Genomic DNA, 19,962 nt, shown 5'->3' on the forward strand with positions numbered 1-19,962 from the left:
ACTACATCTCTCTCTTGGAGATTATCTATAACTTTTTCTTTAAATGCAAGGACAAAGCTAGCAAGTTTTCTTCAAAAACACTAGTATAGTGCAGTCGCTGGCTTGCTGCTCCTGCTGTCTGGCCAAATATTATTCCAGCTAACAAGTTTTAGGGGAACCAATGTCGTCAGCTAGGTTCGGTAAGCTGGAGGTGGATATTGAAATCAAGGCTCCTGCTGAAAGATTCTTTGAATTCCATACGCGGAAAACATACATGTTATCAAATACCAGTCCTGATAAAGTTGTGAGTTGTGAATTGCTTGAAGGTGACTGGGGAAAAGAAGGGTCTGTCATCTCCTGGAATTATGTTCTAGGTAACTAAGGTTTTGATTTGATATATCCAAGTTAATATTGTTCAATTTTGTCATAAATCAATTGCATAAATTAAATAAATAGAACCCTAGCATTGTTTATAACTAATTATTAACCTTATTATCGAAATTTGAAGATGGGAATGCTAGAGCTGGCAAGGAGTTGCTTGAAGCCGTAGACATCGAAAGAAATTCGGTAACTTATAGAGTTATCGATGGATACTTGCTGCAGTATTACAAGAGCTTCAAGAGAAGTTGTGAAGCCACCCCAAAAGGAAAAGGAAAAGAAGAGGGAACCCGTGTTCACTGGACTCTGGAATATGAGAAGCTGCATGACAAAGTTCCGGAGCCACATACCAAGCTCCAATTCATACTGGATCTCGTCAAAGATTTTGATGCTCACCCTAGCAGCCAAGAACATCTATAAGCGCAAAATTCTTCTCTTTTTATTTAAACAAAAATAAATAAAATAAATAAGCACTCCTCTGTGTGTATGTGCTATACTAATAAAATATTGGGTCCATGCATGTGGAAGTAATTAAGTATGGAAATTAAACCTTGGATTATGAACTTTGTAGTCTTTCTTAAGTTTCTTTAATAAAAGGTTTCCACCATGGAGATTTCCTGCTACTTATTAAGATAATAAAGGAAATTATCGAAATTCAAAAATTCAATCTGCTGATGGGTTTTCTTGATGTTTTATATGGTTTTGGGATTTGGATTGTAAAGTACTTGTGTTGGGATCTGGTTTAGTATTCATGTGCTGGAAAGATTTAGTTGGCTTCTCAATCTTTGGTTGCAACTCTCGTGACGTTTCTGTGTCACGCGGTGGCTCGATTGTTGGCGGCGACGACACGATCAATCTCCCATTCTATTGGATTTTGCAAGTGGGCTGGTTACAAGCCCAATGACTTGTTGGTGGGTTTTGTTATTTACTTCCTTTGCTTATGTAATTTTGGCCCATATTCGGGTTTTTTTTTTTGTAAGTTTGTGTTTGCAATTTAATAAAAATCTTTTAACCGCCAAAAATAAATGCTATCTTTTTATTTTCTGTTAGAAGAACATTAAATATATTAAACCAATTCACAATTGTTACTACTTACTAGGGATTTCCTAAACAATAGCAGGTGCTAAAATTAACCACAAATTGTTAATATGAAAATCTAAAACATAACAAACCAAAAATTGTCTAAATGGTTGTTGATCAATTACAAAGTTGAGACTCACTTCATGGAAATAGAAAGAAAATGCAACTACAAACTTATGTAGTCTATCCTTGTCCCGAAAAAACTGGATGCTTTGCTTACTAATGTACTCAATTGTGGTGCTCACAATACAGCATTCCATCCAAGACTTATTGAAATAATGGAGAATGATCTCCCTCAATCTGTAGGGAATGAAAATTAATTCTAATAGAAAACTTGACCCATCCTAGACGTCAAACCACAATGTATTGGGCATCTAAACAAACTCTATATCCTTTATTATCAAACTATCTAGAATAAGGGCCTTCAACGAAACGCGTGACCCTAAACAAATGAAAAATCTTATTGAGACACCCACGCTCTGATGCGGGTGACCAAAAAGAATACGGCTACCACCACTGCCACCGCTAGCTCCTCCTCACATCTAGATCTGGTGAGACCAATTTTCATAGCTACCGCCAGCATGGTTTGCCAAACCTTATCCAAGACTGATCGGCACTTCCAAGATCAGAGTCCGAGCCAACTCAGTGGATATCCGACTTCTAGACTAAACCATGACAACCCAAGGAGGCACTGTGACGACCTCACTTAAGAAATAGGCTAGGTTACCGCATTGTTTCTTTGTCCTTCTCTTTTGTGTGTGTTGTTCTCTGACTAGGATTTGGTTTTGTTTTAGATTGATGTTTCTATGGTTGGTTATTTAATTTATTTTGTTTTAGACATATCTGTTTGGGTATACAAGCCTAGTCACAATCTAAATAGATAACACGTGTTATTTACTTGTTCATTCCTGTGCCTTTCTTTTTCTCAACGATGAACGTCATTCCTACTTCCTCTTCCACCGCTTCTTTTGCCTTGTACCTCAAAGACTGACCTCCATTCACTCACCCAAAGGTCAAAATCTACACTTTTCCAATAGCTTCAGAGAGATTGCTGTGAAACCCACTGACCTCGAATTGAAATTCCTTGGTTACTTGCAGCTATCTCTAGTAAGTCGAATTTTCCATCTTCTAAAACCCACTCCTTCTGTTTCTGCCATTCTTTGATTTTGGGTTTAATTTTGTCGAAAATTTGGTTTAGGTGGTTGGAATTGCTGATTATAGAGTGGGTGTTAGCATTTTGATTTGGGTTGCCGTATGTAGCAGTTGATTGGCTTTATTAGCTGCGGGAATCTAAGGCTTGAGGTAGGGAAAACAAAACCTTCTTTATAGCTTAGATTCTAATCTAGTATGTATTGGGTGTGATTGATATGAGTAGGGATGGCAATGGGGCGGGTTGGGGATGGGGATCACAATACCATCCCCATTCCCGGGGTCATTCTTCACCCCCATCCCCGCCCCAATCCCCAATAAAAATATATTGGGGATTCCCCGTCCCCATCCCCACTGGGGACTAAGCCTCCAAACCCGCCCCAAATCCCCGATAAAAATTTAATAAATAAAATAATATTTTTCTCATATTACCTTTTTAAAAATCAAAATCTACAACAAATAAAATTAAAACATGATTAAATTCATAAATCATAATTCAGTGAGTGCAAAAGTTAAAACACCATTAAAGTAAAAGTGTAGCCATTAAAGTAAAGTAGTATATGTATATATTTGTGATTTATATTATAAAAAATAAATTAATATATTTATATAAATTAAATATATGTATATATTATTGGGGCGGGTTTGGGGATGGGGATCACAATACCATCCCCGCCCCATCCCCAATCTTAGATAGTGGGGATTGGGGATCCCCATCCCCATTCCCCATTTGTCCCCGAATTCTCCCCCCATTAGGGGCGGGTATCCAATGGAGCTCCGCCCCACTGGGGATTTTTGTCATCCCTAGATATGAGAGGATTTCTCTACGAATTCATATGAGATTCTGTTATGATTATGAATTGGTGGAATCTTGTTTGTCTTCTTACTGCTACATATGTCTCCATGTGGAGTTTTACCTCGTTTTGTTCTGCAATTATATATTTGGGTAAACAAACTTGAAGTACCAAACGTCCTTGCTTCTTATTATCATTATATTTTGGTCTTCTAGTTTTGTCTGAAATCAAATTTTGAGTTGAGTGAAAACTTTGAACCATGGTTTCTGGAAGACAAGAAATTATGCAGATAACTTGAGCGTTTTGCTATTAAACCAGAAAAGCTGATTCCTTTTACATATACTTCTTATTGGAGCCTCCTTCTTTTTTCAATCTTTTATTTAATCATGGTTGGTAGCTGTTCATAAAGAAACCATATTGGTAGTCTTGTTTTCTCCTTCCCAAAGTTTTGGTTGATGCAACGATGTTATATATGTATTGATTTTGCATTGTTCAGTTTTTCCTTGAAATGCTGAAATTCCTTATAGAGGTTTGGGTCAAACATAAATTTAACCATCTTTTCCGTTGTTGATTTATTGAAAACAAAGTCTTATTCTTTGAAATACCTTGTTTCCAGTCTTATGAATCCTATATCTCCTTTTGTTAAAGGTATGTTGATAGCAATGTTGATCAAGTGTTACTTTGAAACTCCAAGCACTGATTTGTTCTTCACAAAGAGAACTTGATCTATTACAGTTCGGTTTCTTGAAAGAAAACAGATTTTAGCTAAAGTGCCATTTCTTGGCAGTTTCCTATTACGGTTTGAAATTGGACTTCAAACTTTTATTGAAAATCCTTGAATGTTCAGTTTCATTTTGAAAAACAAAATGTTTCCTGGAAAGACCAGCTTTGGTTTGAAATTGTTTGATTTGGTTAGGCCCCGGAAAAGTTAAGTAGGGATTGTGCCTCCCTAGGGTGAAAGACCCAAAACCTGATCAGGATCCGCTTGTACGGGGTGTGCTCGGTGGCCTTAATACGAGCAATGGGCTCTAACCGGAAAAAGAAGGAGTTTCAAGGATTTTTGTTGGAATTCGAGTCAAGAGTTTTGAATTATTGTGGCTGGAAGTTGCAGTTAAGGAAAGAAAAGGATTTTTGGACTTTGTTTATAGTAAACGAAGCTAAAAGGCTTCATGGTCTTGTTGCCCTTTTGCTAGATTTACGACAAGTTTTATTTATTTTTCCAACGTATTTGAATGTTTATCAAGAAAGCTTTGGATTTCCAGCTTGTTCTCCTTTTCTTGCTCAGTTATTTGTGGAATTGATTTAAGTTGAATGGTATCTATGAATTGAAGCAAAGCTTTGAGTCTCATTCTGTGGCAGTGATTTCGTTTTAAATATTGCAGCAGCAACTTCTAAGCTTAATTTCTTTTCCCTCTAATTATTCCCTTGTACACTCCAGAAACACTAACAATATATTTTCTCTCCTTTCACAGTCCAAGTGCATTCTAAATTAGAATCTTTACTATACTGATCTTTTGTTGTACCTACTGAGCTTGTGAAGCTCATTCCCTATATTCTTGTTGTGGTTTCCAGGAAAGGAGTCCATGAGTGGACGTGGTAGTGAGATACCAGAATTGTCTTGAGCAGACAATGTTTGGAGCTTTGTTTTGCTTGTGAAGTGTGTGCTGGACCTTGCTTTTCTTGTTTAAATGATTGGTCCCTGGTGCTGGATGTTCTTCATTCCAGAATTTTGTTCTTTTTGTGTTGCAATGTACATATGTTGTAAATGACTGAAGTGTTAACCTGGAGCATTCTTTTGTAGTGGAAAACTGTGAAAGCAAGTTGCTCTGTTGAGCTTATAAAGGGAATTACTTTTCTCTCAGTTTTTAGAAAGGCTTTACGAGAAGAATTTTATTAAAATTCTTGTTCAGTGAAGGATTAGAAACTTGCTTTTACGTTAGAGTTTGAAACCTTCCAGTTTCCTTTTGTTTCTGTTGTGATCACAGATTTGTTCTTACTTCAAAAAAAAAAGCCTTACTATGATTTCAGTTTTTAACCACCACTTTAGTCATGACTCAAGGTTGGGTTGTGACAGGCACACAAACCTCCAATAGACTACGACGTCTTGAGGCATGCTCTGTTCATATATATGCAAATTGAAACCTCTACTCAGACCGTCAACATAGCCTAGATCTAGGTAGAAGATGGGATCCGTCTCCACCCAGCAAAGCTAGAAAGTTTGCTCACATAAACGACCCAAAATAGTCGTGTATGAGAGCATTAGATGTAGCAGTGCACCAGAGAGGAGGACAGACGTCGTCCATCGAGGAAGGCCTGCCAAAAAAGTTCGGTTAGCAGCGTTAACACGCTTGTTCTCAGCGACGACGTGGTCGCTGACACGCTGCTAGGGTTTACATACAAAATCAATTATTCGAATAGAGGCTATCTATGTATGCTTGCTACTAATGTAAATTATCGTTCTTTCAAGTTTACATGCATATTTAACTCAACTGACCATAAAGAGATCTATAGCATTATATATGGGCGACTATTTCACGCATATTTTTATGGATTAAATTATGTTTAGTCCCTGTACTATGACCATTTTTTCGTTTCAGTCCCTGACATTCTCAATTAATCTGAAAAGTCCCTAACGTCAAAATTTCAGTCTGATTGGTCCCTCCCGCGTCAAATTAGGAGTTGGCCTTAGGTGAAATGTCCAATATACCCCTCTATTATTTCTTTTTCCTTTTTAATTTCTTTTTTTCCTTTTTATTTTATTTTTTCTTTTTAATTTCTTTTTCTCCTTTTCTTTTCTTTTTTCTTTTTAATTTCTTTTTTTTCCTTTTTTTCTTTTTTCTTTTTAATATCTTTTTTGCTTTTTCTTCTTTTTTTCTTGTTCCTTTTTAATTTTTTTTTCCTTTTTAATTTCTTTTTTGCTTTTTCTTCTTTTTTTTCTTGTTCCTTTTTAATTTCTTTTTTTCTTTTTTTTTTTCTTTTCATTTTGCCTACTTTCTCCTTCCTCAACCCACCAATCCCATTCCGATCAAACTCCACAACCCATCTGTTTCTCTCCCCAAATTGAAACCAAACCCAGCAAAGACTTAGCCTTGCGGTGCAGAGATGGACATCGAGCAAAAGCAAGAGGCTAGGAGATCGATCACTTCTTCACCTTCTCTGAAGCCATCTCCCTCTGTTGGGATCCGCCCTTGCCTCCATCATCGCCGACGCCATCTCCCAAACACAAGCAGATCTCAATCAGCTCGGAAATTCGCCGCCAAACCACTCCCCTCTTGTTTTCACAGCCTACTTCTCTCTCTCCCACTCAAATCTCACTTTCTCTCTCCACATCAAGCCTCAATTTGGAAACTTTTCACTGAAAACTACCATTTTTTCAGACCCTGAGGTTTTTGGGTCTTGCTCAAAATGGTGATTTGGATTTTGGGTCTGGTTGAAATGATGGTTTTTGATGGCCAAGTTGACCAAAACCAGAAGTGAAGAAGAAGAATACTGATGGAAAAGGAAAATGGCCACCGGCGTGGAGAATAATAATTGGGGTTTCGGGTCGATCTGGATTGGTTTGCCGACGTGGCGCTACCGATGCAGCAGGATACGATGGTCATTAAAAAGGAAAAAGAAAAAAGAAAAAAGAAAAGAAAAAGGAAAAAAGAAAAACAAAAAAAGGAAAAGGAAAAAAGAAATTAAAAAGGAAAAAGAAAAAAAAAAAAAAAAAAAAAGGGCCGCCGGCATGGAGAACAAGAATTGGGGTTTCGGGTTGATCTGGATTGGTTCGCCGACGTGGCGCTACTGATGCAGCAGGATACGATGATCATTAAAAAGGAAAAAGAAAAAAGAAAAAAGGAAAAAAAAAAGAAAAAAAAAATAATAATAAAAAAGCAAAAAGGAAAAAGAAAAAAGAAAAAAAGGGAAAAAAGAAATTAAAAAGGAAAAAGAAAAAAGAAAAAAAGGAAAAAAATAAATTAAAGAGGAAAAAGAAAAAGAAATTAAAAAGGAAAAAGAAATGACAGAGGGGTATATTGGACATTTCACCTAAGGCCAACTCCTAATTTGACGCGGGAGGGACCAATTAGACGGAAATTTTGACATTATGGACTTTTCAGATTAATTGAGAATGTCAGGGACTGAAACGAAAAAATGGTCATAGTACAGGGACTAAACAGAATTTAATCCTATTTTTATTAAACGAAATCAAAGAGTGTCTCGTAACTTACCATTGTATCAATATTTTTCCAACTTAACCACCTATTATCTTTTACGTTTTAATTCAAAAGACCTCGATGCAATTTGGTATGAGCAACTCACTTATATGGTATATTTCTTTTTGTTATTTGATTGACCAAGTCTCCATTATAAGACTTGCATGTGTCCTAATTTTTAATGTGGGAATTGATTTGTTAATTGATTAAACATTCTCTGATACCATGTTAAACAACGAAAAACATGGCCCGTGGCTCACCATTGAATCAATATTGTTCAAACTTAACCACCTATTAAGTGGTGGGTTTTAACTCAAAATACTTCGGTACAATTGACCGGACTCACAATGCCTAGTTCGCAGATCTGCTGTTCTGCAAGAATAGGAGTTGACGCATAGTATCCACTATCCACCACTACCATCCTTTGCTTGTAGGTTACCAGTTTAACCTACTATGTTGTATTTTCGTACTATTTCTTCAGATTGCTCTGAATACCTTGAGATGTTGTTTAAATTAGAAGTTGCCTATTTAAAGTATATGACCCAACTATGAGACACTGTGAAGATTTGTATGGGTGGAATTTGTAGAATTGTTATGTTGGACCTTTTATGTTAATTAGAGTTTGGATATTGAGATATCTTTATTGTGGTTGTGGAGTTATTTTTATACGAGGAGCATGTAGGCTCTAGGAGGTTAGGGTGAATGTTGCTTAGAACTGTTGTTTATGATTTCTACAGATTAGGGTTGTCCAGTTTTAGGGAAAGTTTTGCCGAATTTTCAGTAAAATTTCTCAAAAGGTAGGCATCGCAGAGCCACCTCGAGTTTCAAGGTGAAATTCGGGGCGAGTGCTATCAACAATTGGCTGTGAACTATCTACTTATAAATTATATTTTCTTTTATCACTTTTTTAATATGCAATAATTTGAAAAGTGGCAGAGCCAGGAGTTCTTCAAGTCAAACCTTGTCCGAAACCTAGGACACTAAATAATGTTCTAAAAGCAATAAATAGACATTTTATTAGTAGGGTATTTGGGTTCCATGCCATTTGTAAATAGTATTCTAGTTTTTCCAAATAACTCAATTGAGCAAACGACCTTCACTTTCAGGGGTGTGTGACAATGTAAACCATATGATCTCCGGGAGTCCCAAGTTGTCAAGGAATACTACGTTCTTGTATTTGATTCATCTTTACTTAAAGCGCGGATATCGTATATAGGTTAGTCAGAACAATCGGTTAATATCATATCTCTCTCAACTCATATTGTAACGCCCCAAGCTGCACCTCACCAGCTTAAGCACGTCACAGTGCCGCGAGCCTCTAAAACATAAACCGAACGCTCGATTTACATTCTAGAGAACCGCTAGGCATTTTGTTTGAAAACTTTTCGTATAAACACAGCGGAAGCTACAAATATTTTTGAGGTGAAAATCCTTGAGTTGCTAAAGTTTATTTCATTCGTCTAGAACTTGAAATGAATTCTCACACACGAGGTACGAACTTCAAGGAAATGAGAACTCAACCAAAACTAACACAAGGCTAACTATCAACAAGTCTCGGAATACGAAGTTCAAGAAATAGAATCTAGAACAAGGTCTAAAAGACAAAATTTACCGAACTTGTTCCACACACCCAGCTCCGTCCGCTATTGTCCCGTCACCAGTGCACAGTACCTGCATCCACACTGTTGTAGGGGTGAGCTTTCGTCCTCGCTGCTCTACAGGAACTCTACCACGACTAGGTTTGAAACCAGCAAATATATCTTTGGGATCCCAGTATGAAAACATGCTTAAACCAAATATTCCAAGGAACGACAAACTTTATAAGATTTTATAACTTAAAAACTGATGCATGATGCTTTAATAAATATGGCGCCAAATCCAAATATTACCTGATGGCCGGTCCCATAGACCCACTACACGACCTTACCTCAATTTAATTTATCACCAGGTAAGCGTAGCGAGAGCGTCCGCTACCTAGCTACACACACGGATCGGGTCGTCATTGCGATCGCTCACCGTCCGACCGGTGTAACTAACCCTCCGGAGGTTTTGGGGATCGAACCCAAGGAAGTCAGAGCCACCCTTCGCTCTCAAGCCATCACATTTCTCACATGGTTTGATTAGTATGCATTGCATTTGAACATAACCAAACCATACCATCGAACATGCATCATTTAATAACAATATAAGAAAATCACTAACCGAGGAGAGTCCTGAATCCCCTACCTGGATTCTGATGCTTATCTTTCACGCAGTTCGAGAGTCACGAACCTTCAGTTCCTCGGGTAACTGGAGTCCCAAATCCGACATAATGATCGTTAATAATTCGTCGAACAAGTAATTAAAATCTCGATGACTAACTAATCGTTCGACTAACATTCCTGGTTTGACTAGGATTGACCATAGTTTGACCAACATTGACCAATCACCACAAATTCAATAATTATCCCAATTATTGAACATATCACTTCAAATTGAAGTTTTGACTAATTTCCATGCTTTTAACATATCCTTTCTCATTCTATTCGTAGCATATATAGTAATTCGTTCGAACTACTATGGATACCTAACCTTATTCCATTCTCGATTAAGGTGTGCCCAAAATACTAAGGACACCCAAGCTTCATAACTTGACCATTTTTCGATTATTCCACAATCAATTCATAACTTCTGTACTTTTATTTCTTAATTAACAGAAGCCAAATTTCCGACCTAACAACATTCAATTAAGGTATCAACAATACTTTACTTCTACCATTATCCAAGTAAGGTCTAGCACACCTGGATATCCAAGTAAGGTCTAGCTCACCAGGATATCCAAGCTAGTAAGGTCTAGCTCACCAGGATATCCAAGTAACTTCTGGGAAGCAAGCCCACAAGTTAATTAATCCAAAGTCAGAAGGTATTTCTTAACAAGAAACAAACAATCAAGTTGACCAAGATATCAACCAACGTTCCAGACAACAAAGAGCTCAATTGTAACCAAACTTGGATTGTTATTCTTACAAACAATCATCGCAATTAATATATGGTGATGGATTCTAGCTCACCTGCCCGAAACACCTTTGTGAAGCAAGCTCCCCCTACCTATCACTACTCCAACATCCAACCTGCCGAGTACCAGATTTCTACTTTAATTACAATTACACCCAACTAAGAATTAAATCCAATCCAAGAATGCTTCTTACCTCAATTCGATCAATACCCAGTCAAAGAGCCTTCACCCAAAATCCTTCTTCTTCGATTTATATATTGCACAATCCACCTTTTAACTGACAAAAGTTTTCGATCAACTCCAGCTCCAATCCTCTACTCTTTTCCAATCCCAAACCTTGATTCAAGAAGAACTATCAATTTCTCAACCTTATAATCAAATCGAAATTACTAGAACACCAAGGATGGGTTGGGTTTACCTTAGGAGTGAACTGATCTCAGTCTAAATTCCGAAGCCCAAGCTTCTACACTAGCAACAGAAGGAGATGGGGACTTCAGTGGCTTCTAACCCGTTGCCATGGTTAGTTTCTCCATTCTTGACAAAAGTGGGTAAGAAAGGTGATTTGGTTTTGGGTGTATGCAGATGAGATTAATGGGTGTAATCTGTGGTTTCTGAGGATGGTTTGCATGCAAGTGACGGAAGAGTCTAGAGTTATAGGTGGAGAGCGGTGTCAGTAAGATGGTAACCGTTGTCTGCAGGTAATCTCAACGCGTGGAAGTCTCAAGCCAGGTGTTCACCTTCGGACTCCCTAATCTCTAGTGACTCAACAACTTATATTTTCTCACACTAATCCCCTATAAGCTGATCACTCACCAATCCCAAGTTACAACTAATCACACTAGGCCCAACTTCACCGAAACAAATCCAACCTTACTACCACTTCCTAGCTCAAATATTTCGGAATTAACTCAACTTGTACTAGGCCATACCAAAGCCCAACAAGAACCTTTAATTCCAAACTTAACCGAAAATTATTTTACCTAATCGGAACTCGCTCGAACTTAAAATTCTCATAAATAAAATTCGTAACCAAAGCCTGAGAAAATTCAAAGTAACAAAACAAAATTACCGGGGCTCACAGTTCCACCCCCCTAAAAAAATAATTTCGTCCTCGAAATTACCTGATTGGTCGAATAGGTGAGGATACTTCTTTTTCATGTCGGACTCCAGTACCCATAACAATTCTCATTCATGACTTCCTGTGGTACAACTCGACTCTTACTAGTCATATATATCACCATCGGAACTAACATTTTTCTTAACCAAGTGTTCCTCAATTATCATCCACAGGATACACTTCGCTCCGATTAATTACATTCTTCTGTAACCACAAGACTTTTCTTATAACAACTAGACTGAGTAATTCGCAATTTCATTACTCTCCTCATAGCAATACCATACTCGTCATTTCCAAAAACAAATCGTGTTTATACCAACTAAGACTGGGCAACTACTAACCTTGTTACCTCAACACAATACTGCCACAGCTGGCAGCTCATAGCCAACTCACGTCTTCATCTAATTCCTGCTCATTACAAGTGCAACATTCGGGGAACTGCAATTTTGTCAAAAGACATACTTAAGTACCGTAGTCGAATACAACTACCCGTAGGTAAAATTATGTTTCTCACGCGGGACCCACGTCAACTATGAAGAACAAGTCGACGTTGTCACTGCGATCCGTAGCTTTGACGACCATTATCGTCTAATGGAATTACACTCTCCGTTAAGAGTTTATTGGTCATTCACCAACATATAACTCACAGTTCACCGTGGAAGAAGCCACTATCCGCGAAAGGACATTCATATGTAGAACTGGCTGAGCATCCGTTTTCCCTAATCACGCTTTACGAGGAATGCACCACGGAACCTGACAATCGATTCCTAAAAGTTATTCCACGGATTTCCACGTGGCGACACTTTACAAATTACCTCGTAGTGTACTTGAGTTCGTTACGTATTCAATTAGGACTGCCGTTTTGGCTAATGCATCCACTCCACGAACTCGAAGGCGAAGTACACCTACCAACCACGTGGACGATATGCATCGTGTTAACAACATCGAATCATGTTACCTTTCCCGCAACAACTACGTGCCAAGGAACCTTTGGACACTAGTTTGTCGAACCGACGATCAGTCTTGATAACGAGCTTCAACAAGCACTTTTGTCACGATTTGACGAAATTCAGGGATCATTGTTAAAGGCTCACACACTTCCACATATAGCACAGCATTGATCTCGAAAGCTTCACCAAAATTAGGGAAACTGATGGTTAAGCAACCATGAACAACAATCGTAACGTACTTGACGTCAAGACACTTTTCTAGCCTACACATCGTCAAGACCCCGTTAAGCTAAATAGCTAAGTACACGCAAGTCGCGTTTCTAATGGCAACGATGCAGGCTTCCGCCTTTCGTTCTTGGCGCATCTCCTTCTTGTCCTTCGGTTGCCAATCGTCTAGTAGTGTAGTGAATATCCTCCCTTACTACAGTTTACGTTGAACTTGACTTATATGGATGAGCAACCGAAAACAATGCTCAAAACTTCGTTTTGCAAATTTCCTAAGAAAAGGAATTTGAACTCTAGGAAATTCCAAATGATTTCCAATACCACAACTATAAACTTCCAAGAAGGGAAGAGAAAGGAAGTGAAAATTTTTACCAAAACAACTTGCAGAAGAGTTTCCAAGTTTTCCTTTCTCGTAAAGCAGATTTGGAAAAATTGCTACGACTTCACGTCCAGTCGAAAAGAAATGAAATTTTCCAGATCATTGGCCAAGATGCCAAACACTATTATGTTAAAATTTTCAAAATTTCGGAGCTTTGGAAGTTGACTAAATTTGGCTTCAAAGTAGCTCTGAAGAAAGAACAACAAAACCACATAATTGTAATTCCGACTTCGGAATTGACCTTGAGAGTTAAAATGTCTCACCTTTGGGTGAAGTTTGTTGGAATTGAAAACAATTTCGAAATACTTTTGCAACCTGAACCCACAAAGCACAAGATTTTTCTAAACCTTGGAAACAACTCAAATGGATAAGTTTTAACGTTGAACTATCATGATTTCAACCAACCAGAACTTTAATGAGGTTGGAGAATCATAAAACAACATCAACCAAAACAAGGGAATAAAAGTCAACGTAACTATTAGCAAGGAAGAAATACTCGCAGTCCTTCTAGGATTCTTACCAGTAATACGTATTGTTGTAGACGGCCAGAATCCCAGAGAGTCATCTGCCCTTCCTTGAAAGACGTCTTACTTCATGACCTTCCATTGTTGACTTCGGCAAATGGTGGAGCTCCGAACGAACTCAACCACACAATAGTTAACACACGTTGATATCGACCAAATTTGTCGATACCTAGAGTCGAACCATTTGGTCCACGGAACAAAGTAGCCTTGTTTCCTTGTACGTACTCCAATCTCGACGTCCAAAAACTCGAGTCAACTGTAGCCATTATTGACACGGAATTTCTGCCTCACATACGAGTGAGTCGAAGAAACATAATTCGAGAAGTCGCCAAAGAGGTCGCACGGTGGACACACACCACTTTTCCTTCTTCCCTTCTGATACGCTTCTGGCCCATGCTGAATACTCATTAACTTGCTAAACCATTCCCGAGGAGGTATAAATGCTACCAGGTATATCATAGGGTGACCTTAGTCAACCTATAAATTTTCTAATCGTGTAGCTTCCTCGGCTACCCTAAAGCAACGTCTTATATGGTACCACTCGCCGGATCCATGCTTTCAGATTTTACAATCCTAAAATTCCACAAGCAAAGTCAAATGGCGATTACTAAAGCACAATTAAATCCCTCTTACTTAATTTCGAGGTCGACATGTCCCAACGAGGAATTTCAAGCTGAAGATCCACTTTTCCTTGACTCATACCCCTGAGGCACGAGAAGCGTCAACGAGTTGCGCTCGACAGGATCCTCCTAGAATAATGATTCAAATTTTTCAAGGATTGTCAAATGACATTTCAAGTCTAACATGAGAGCAACAATCAACACCACTTAGACAACAAAAAGAAATTCACAAGACAATTTTCAGGTCCAAACATCAACTTTTCTCATGAGGACTCAAAGTTTGTCGTTCACGTACCTTTACCCTTTTACTTTTACCTCATACTGGGTCCACGTAAATCTTTCTCGCGGTCTGTGCACTGTGGAGGAGCTTTGGGTGGCAGTATTCGTTCAAATTTAAAGAACTAAAAGGATGACCAATAACTGGACTCGATAAAGATTACAAGACAGATGCAACATCGAGTCCTTCCAACAATAGTTCAATGAACATGATTCACGTGAAGGTGCACAATTTGAAAGTGAATCCATGAATCCATAAACCAATTCGACATACTGTATAAACATATAACAGTTGGACTTGAAAAGACTTTAAGACAAATCACAACAATCGAGTCTGTGGAAGCAATCAAGTGAACTAGACTCGACTAGATATCCAAAGAAGAATCAATTAGCAAGTCCAACTTCAATAGCAATCAGCACAATTTTAACGAACCAGATTCACTGAACAAAGCGATGGCAAACTACCAAATCGGTAAGTGAATCCAACAATATAACCACATTCAAAAGGATAGAAAATCACGCAACCACAATTTCAATTACAAAGACAAGTCGGAACATAAGTCAACCTTTCGAAGAAGGGACAACGATTTTCGGATTAAGAGATCCAAAAGGAAAAACAACAATAGTTCCGACTAACCACAAGTCGAAGTTTCAGAGAATAACTCTAGAGTAACTTATTTGTCGCAAGTTGTATTCATAAATTAACAACTTTCAACCTCGGTATACATTAGGGGGATCCGGTGGCCAGTCGGGCCCTAAACCGTGTGAAGAGTTGTAATTATATGAACACACACTAGCAACAGTCCTTTCAAGTAAACTCTCACACCCAAGGAGGGAACCGAAATGTCATGGTAAAGAAATCCCTAAAATCTCCCACGTAAACGGAAATCAAGACTTCTAGACGAACTTTGACAAACTGTTTAAATCAGTGTAAGGTTTTGTTCAAAACCTCAGTTAAACAACGTTTCCCGCTAAGACTTCCCTTTTCCGGTCAAAAGCGTCTTTCCGACAAAACACATTTCAAAGGCGGTACGGGTTTAAGCACGTAAATAGTAAACACCGAAAACCAAAACTTTTGAGCAGTAACGGGAAGGCTAACCCTTTTTACCAAATCGCCTTTCAAAGCGCTTTCGCTTTTGGCACCCCTTTTTCTAAATCTCTTTTCGGAAACACCTTTAAAACTTTCTCGAATGTTTTTCGAAACTCGGTCTTAAAAACAGAAGTCAAACCTTTTCAAACGTTAGGTAGAAATTCTAACAAAGTTTCACGTCAAAGGTTCAGAAACACGTTTTTGAACAACCACTCCTCGAGTCGACTTTTCAAAAGGATTTGAAGATTTTCCCCGAGCCGACAAAACTTTTTCGAGTATCAGAGGTTTTTATTCGTTGAAATCGAAAAATCGGAAGCATTGCTCTGATACCACTTTCTGTAACGCCCCAAGCTGCACCTCACCAGCTTAAGCACGTCACAGTGCCGCGAGCCTCTAAAACATAAACCGAACGCTCGATTTACATTCTAGAGAACCGCTAGGCATTTTGTTTGAAAACTTTTCGTATAAACACAGCGGAAGCTACAAATATTTTTGAGGTGAAAATCCTTGAGTTGCTAAAGTTTATTTCATTCGTCTAGAACTTGAAATGAATTCTCACACACGAGGTACGAACTTCAAGGAAATGAGAACTCAACCAAAACTAACACAAGGCTAACTATCAACAAGTCTCGGAATACGAAGTTCAAGAAATAGAATCTAGAACAAGGTCTAAAAGACAAAATTTACCGAACTTGTTCCACACACCCAGCTCCGTCCGCTATTGTCCCGTCACCAGTGCACAGTACCTGCATCCACACTATTGTAGGGGTGAGCTTTCGTCCTCGCTGCTCTACAGGAACTCTACCACGACTAGGTTTGAAACCAGCAAATATATCTTTGGGATCCCAGTATGAAAACATGCTTAAACCAAATATTCCAAGGAACGACAAACTTTATAAGATTTTATAACTTAAAAACTGATGCATGATGCTTTAATAAATATGGCGCCAAATCCAAATATTACCTGATGGCCGGTCCCATAGACCCACTACACGACCTTACCTCAATTTAATTTATCACCAGGTAAGCGTAGCGAGAGCGTCCGCTACCTAGCTACACACACGGATCGGGTCGTCATTGCGATCGCTCACCGTCCGACCGGTGTAACTAACCCTCCGGAGGTTTTGGGGATCGAACCCAAGGAAGTCAGAGCCACCCTTCGCTCTCAAGCCATCACATTTCTCACATGGTTTGATTAGTATGCATTGCATTTGAACATAACCAAACCATACCATCGAACATGCATCATTTAATAACAATATAAGAAAATCACTAACCGAGGAGAGTCCTGAATCCCCTACCTGGATTCTGATGCTTATCTTTCACGCAGTTCGAGAGTCACGAACCTTCAGTTCCTCGGGTAACTGGAGTCCCAAATCCGACATAATGATCGTTAATAATTCGTCGAACAAGTAATTAAAATCTCGATGACTAACTAATCGTTCGACTAACATTCCTGGTTTGACTAGGATTGACCATAGTTTGACCAACATTGACCAATCACCACAAATTCAATAATTATCCCAATTATTGAACATATCACTTCAAATTGAAGTTTTGACTAATTTCCATGCTTTTAACATATCCTTTCTCATTCTATTCGTAGCATATATAGTAATTCGTTCGAACTACTATGGATACCTAACCTTATTCCATTCTCGATTAAGGTGTGCCCAAAATACTAAGGACACCCAAGCTTCATAACTTGACCATTTTTCGATTATTCCACAATCAATTCATAACTTCTGTACTTTTATTTCTTAATTAACAGAAGCCAAATTTCCGACCTAACAACATTCAATTAAGGTATCAACAATACTTTACTTCTACCATTATCCAAGTAAGGTCTAGCACACCTGGATATCCAAGTAAGGTCTAGCTCACCAGGATATCCAAGCTAGTAAGGTCTAGCTCACCAGGATATCCAAGTAACTTCTGGGAAGCAAGCCCACAAGTTAATTAATCCAAAGTCAGAAGGTATTTCTTAACAAGAAACAAACAATCAAGTTGACCAAGATATCAACCAACGTTCCAGACAACAAAGTGCTCAATTGTAACCAAACTTGGATTGTTATTCTTACAAACAATCATCGCAATTAATATATGGTGATGGATTCTAGCTCACCTGCCCGAAACACCTTTGTGAAGCAAGCTCCCCCTACCTATCACTACTCCAACATCCAACCTGCCGAGTACCAGATTTCTACTTTAATTACAATTACACCCAACTAAGAATTAAATCCAATCCAAGAATGCTTCTTACCTCAATTCGATCAATACCCAGTCAAAGAGCCTTCACCCAAAATCCTTCTTCTTCGATTTATATATTGCACAATCCACCTTTTAACTGACAAAAGTTTTCGATCAACTCCAGCTCCAATCCTCTACTCTTTTCCAATCCCAAACCTTGATTCAAGAAGAACTATCAATTTCTCAACCTTATAATCAAATCGGAATTACTAGAACACCAAGGATGGGTTGGGTTTACCTTAGGAGTGAACTGATCTCAGTCTAAATTCCGAAGCCCAAGCTTCTACACTAGCAACAGAAGGAGATGGGGACTTCAGTGGCTTCTAACCCGTTGCCATGGTTAGTTTCTCCATTCTTGACAAAAGTGGGTAAGAAAGGTGATTTGGTTTTGGGTGTATGCAGATGAGATTAATGGGTGTAATCTGTGGTTTCTGAGGATGGTTTGCATGCAAGTGACGGAAGAGTCTAGAGTTATAGGTGGAGAGCGGTGTCAGTAAGATGGTAACCGTTGTCTGCAGGTAATCTCAACGCGTGGAAGTCTCAAGCCAGGTGTTCACCTTCGGACTCCCTAATCTCTAGTGACTCAACAACTTATATTTTCTCACACTAATCCCCTATAAGCTGATCACTCACCAATCCCAAGTTACAACTAATCACACTAGGCCCAACTTCACCGAAACAAATCCAACCTTACTACCACTTCCTAGCTCAAATATTTCGGAATTAACTCAACTTGTACTAGGCCATACCAAAGCCCAACAAGAACCTTTAATTCCAAACTTAACCGAAAATTATTTTACCTAATCGGAACTCGCTCGAACTTAAAATTCTCATAAATAAAATTCGTAACCAAAGCCTGAGAAAATTCAAAGTAACAAAACAAAATTACCGGGGCTCACACATATGCCAAACATTTCTCATGCCAAAATTCAAATTATCTCTGTGGTATCATTCATTCTAACATGTATTGGACTTAGTAGACGTTCTTTCATTGATTTTGTAATGATACATACTATTTATTTTGGACTAAATTCAGTTAGTCTCCTTCAATTTTGGGACAAGCATCAGTTTGGTTCCTAATATTTATTTTTAATCACGATGGTCCATGCACTTCTAATTTCCATGATCCTGGTACAAATTTTAAATTTGGCTCCAAACATGATGTCACAAGTTGAGCTAACACTGACACTAGTTAGTACCCTGTGGTTTAGGTCCAAAATCAATTTAGTCCCTGGACTTCTAATTTCATCAAAAACACCCCTACACTTTCAATTTTGATCTAATAGGTCCAATTCGTTAATATTCTTTCAAATAGTTGGATTATTTGTTGAAAAACTATTTATTTTTAATAGTAGGACTCACTCCTAAATTGACAATGCAGACCACATTGACACCACATCATAAAATATAGGCCATATATGATCCACATTAACAAGTTAAATAACTCAATTCTCGGAAAACTAACAAATTGGACCTATTAGATCAAAATTGAAAGTGCAAGGGTGTTTTTGATGAAATTAGAAGTTCAGGGACTGAATTGATTTTGGACCTAAACCACAGGGTAGTAATTTGTATTTAGCCCAATAAGTAAACAACTTTAGAAACAACTAAAATATTTTTGTGACAGTGTACTGGGCACAAGCTGAATTTATTTATTCAAACATAAATACAAATATAGAACCCATAGCCTCACTCTTGGGAAAAGCTGTTTAGCTACTCTTAACTGATTACAAGTACTTACTTGGAATAAAACACACACTGCATCAAACAACTTACAGGAAACACTGCTACTATCACACTGCTACTTATGGCTTTCTTACTTCTTGAGAGAAAATGATTCTGCTCAATTTTTTGATGCCTTACAAACTGAACCTAAAGCTCCTTATATAGGGAGCGGAACTCAAACTGAAATTCAAAACACTAAAATGTACAGAACAACTCCATTATTTTTTGCTCTCGT

At 38.2% G+C, this 19,962-nt stretch overlaps 1 protein-coding gene and 2 long non-coding RNA genes across 8 annotated transcripts; 2 read left to right on the forward strand and 1 right to left on the reverse strand.

Moving 5' to 3' along the window:
- On the forward strand, window positions 1-906 carry LOC133710401 (MLP-like protein 31). Its single transcript, XM_062136469.1, has 2 exons — window positions 1-353; window positions 488-906. The coding sequence occupies exons 1-2, from the start codon at window positions 161-163 to the stop codon at window positions 775-777; spliced, it is 483 nt and encodes a 160-aa protein (XP_061992453.1). The 5' UTR covers window positions 1-160; the 3' UTR covers window positions 778-906.
- A 1,463-nt stretch (window positions 907-2,369) lies between these two features.
- Window positions 2,370-5,241, forward strand: LOC133710736 (uncharacterized). The gene is made up of 3 exons (XR_009846834.1): window positions 2,370-2,544; window positions 2,636-2,739; window positions 4,953-5,241. It is a non-coding gene; the product is annotated as an uncharacterized LOC133710736 (long non-coding RNA).
- Window positions 5,242-8,837: 3,596 nt separating this feature from the next.
- Window positions 8,838-18,800, reverse strand: LOC133708019 (uncharacterized). Of its 6 annotated transcripts, none has more exons than XR_009845513.1 (9): window positions 18,241-18,800; window positions 18,016-18,158; window positions 17,878-17,937; window positions 16,717-17,116; window positions 10,990-16,509; window positions 10,765-10,907; window positions 10,627-10,686; window positions 9,803-9,865; window positions 8,838-9,258 (listed from the first exon to the last, which is right to left on the reverse strand). It is a non-coding gene; the product is annotated as an uncharacterized LOC133708019 (long non-coding RNA). The 6 variants fall into 6 exon arrangements; XR_009845512.1 differs by having other exon boundaries at window positions 9,466-9,865; XR_009845510.1 differs by having other exon boundaries at window positions 8,838-9,865; window positions 17,054-17,116.
- Between the last annotated feature and the right edge of the window lie 1,162 nt (window positions 18,801-19,962).

Source organism: Rosa rugosa, chromosome 5, assembly GCF_958449725.1.
Source record: "Rosa rugosa chromosome 5, drRosRugo1.1, whole genome shotgun sequence".
NCBI lineage: Eukaryota > Viridiplantae > Streptophyta > Magnoliopsida > Rosales > Rosaceae > Rosa > Rosa rugosa.

Bases quoted from the DNA above. Each gene is read 5' to 3' on its own strand.
- LOC133710401 (XM_062136469.1), top strand. From the start codon at position 161: ATGTCGTCAGCTAGGTTCGGTAAGCTGGAGGTGGATATTGAAATCAAG. The intron at 354-487 runs GTAACTAAGGTT...CGAAATTTGAAG, and splicing joins CTCCTGGAATTATGTTCTAG to ATGGGAATGCTAGAGCTGGC.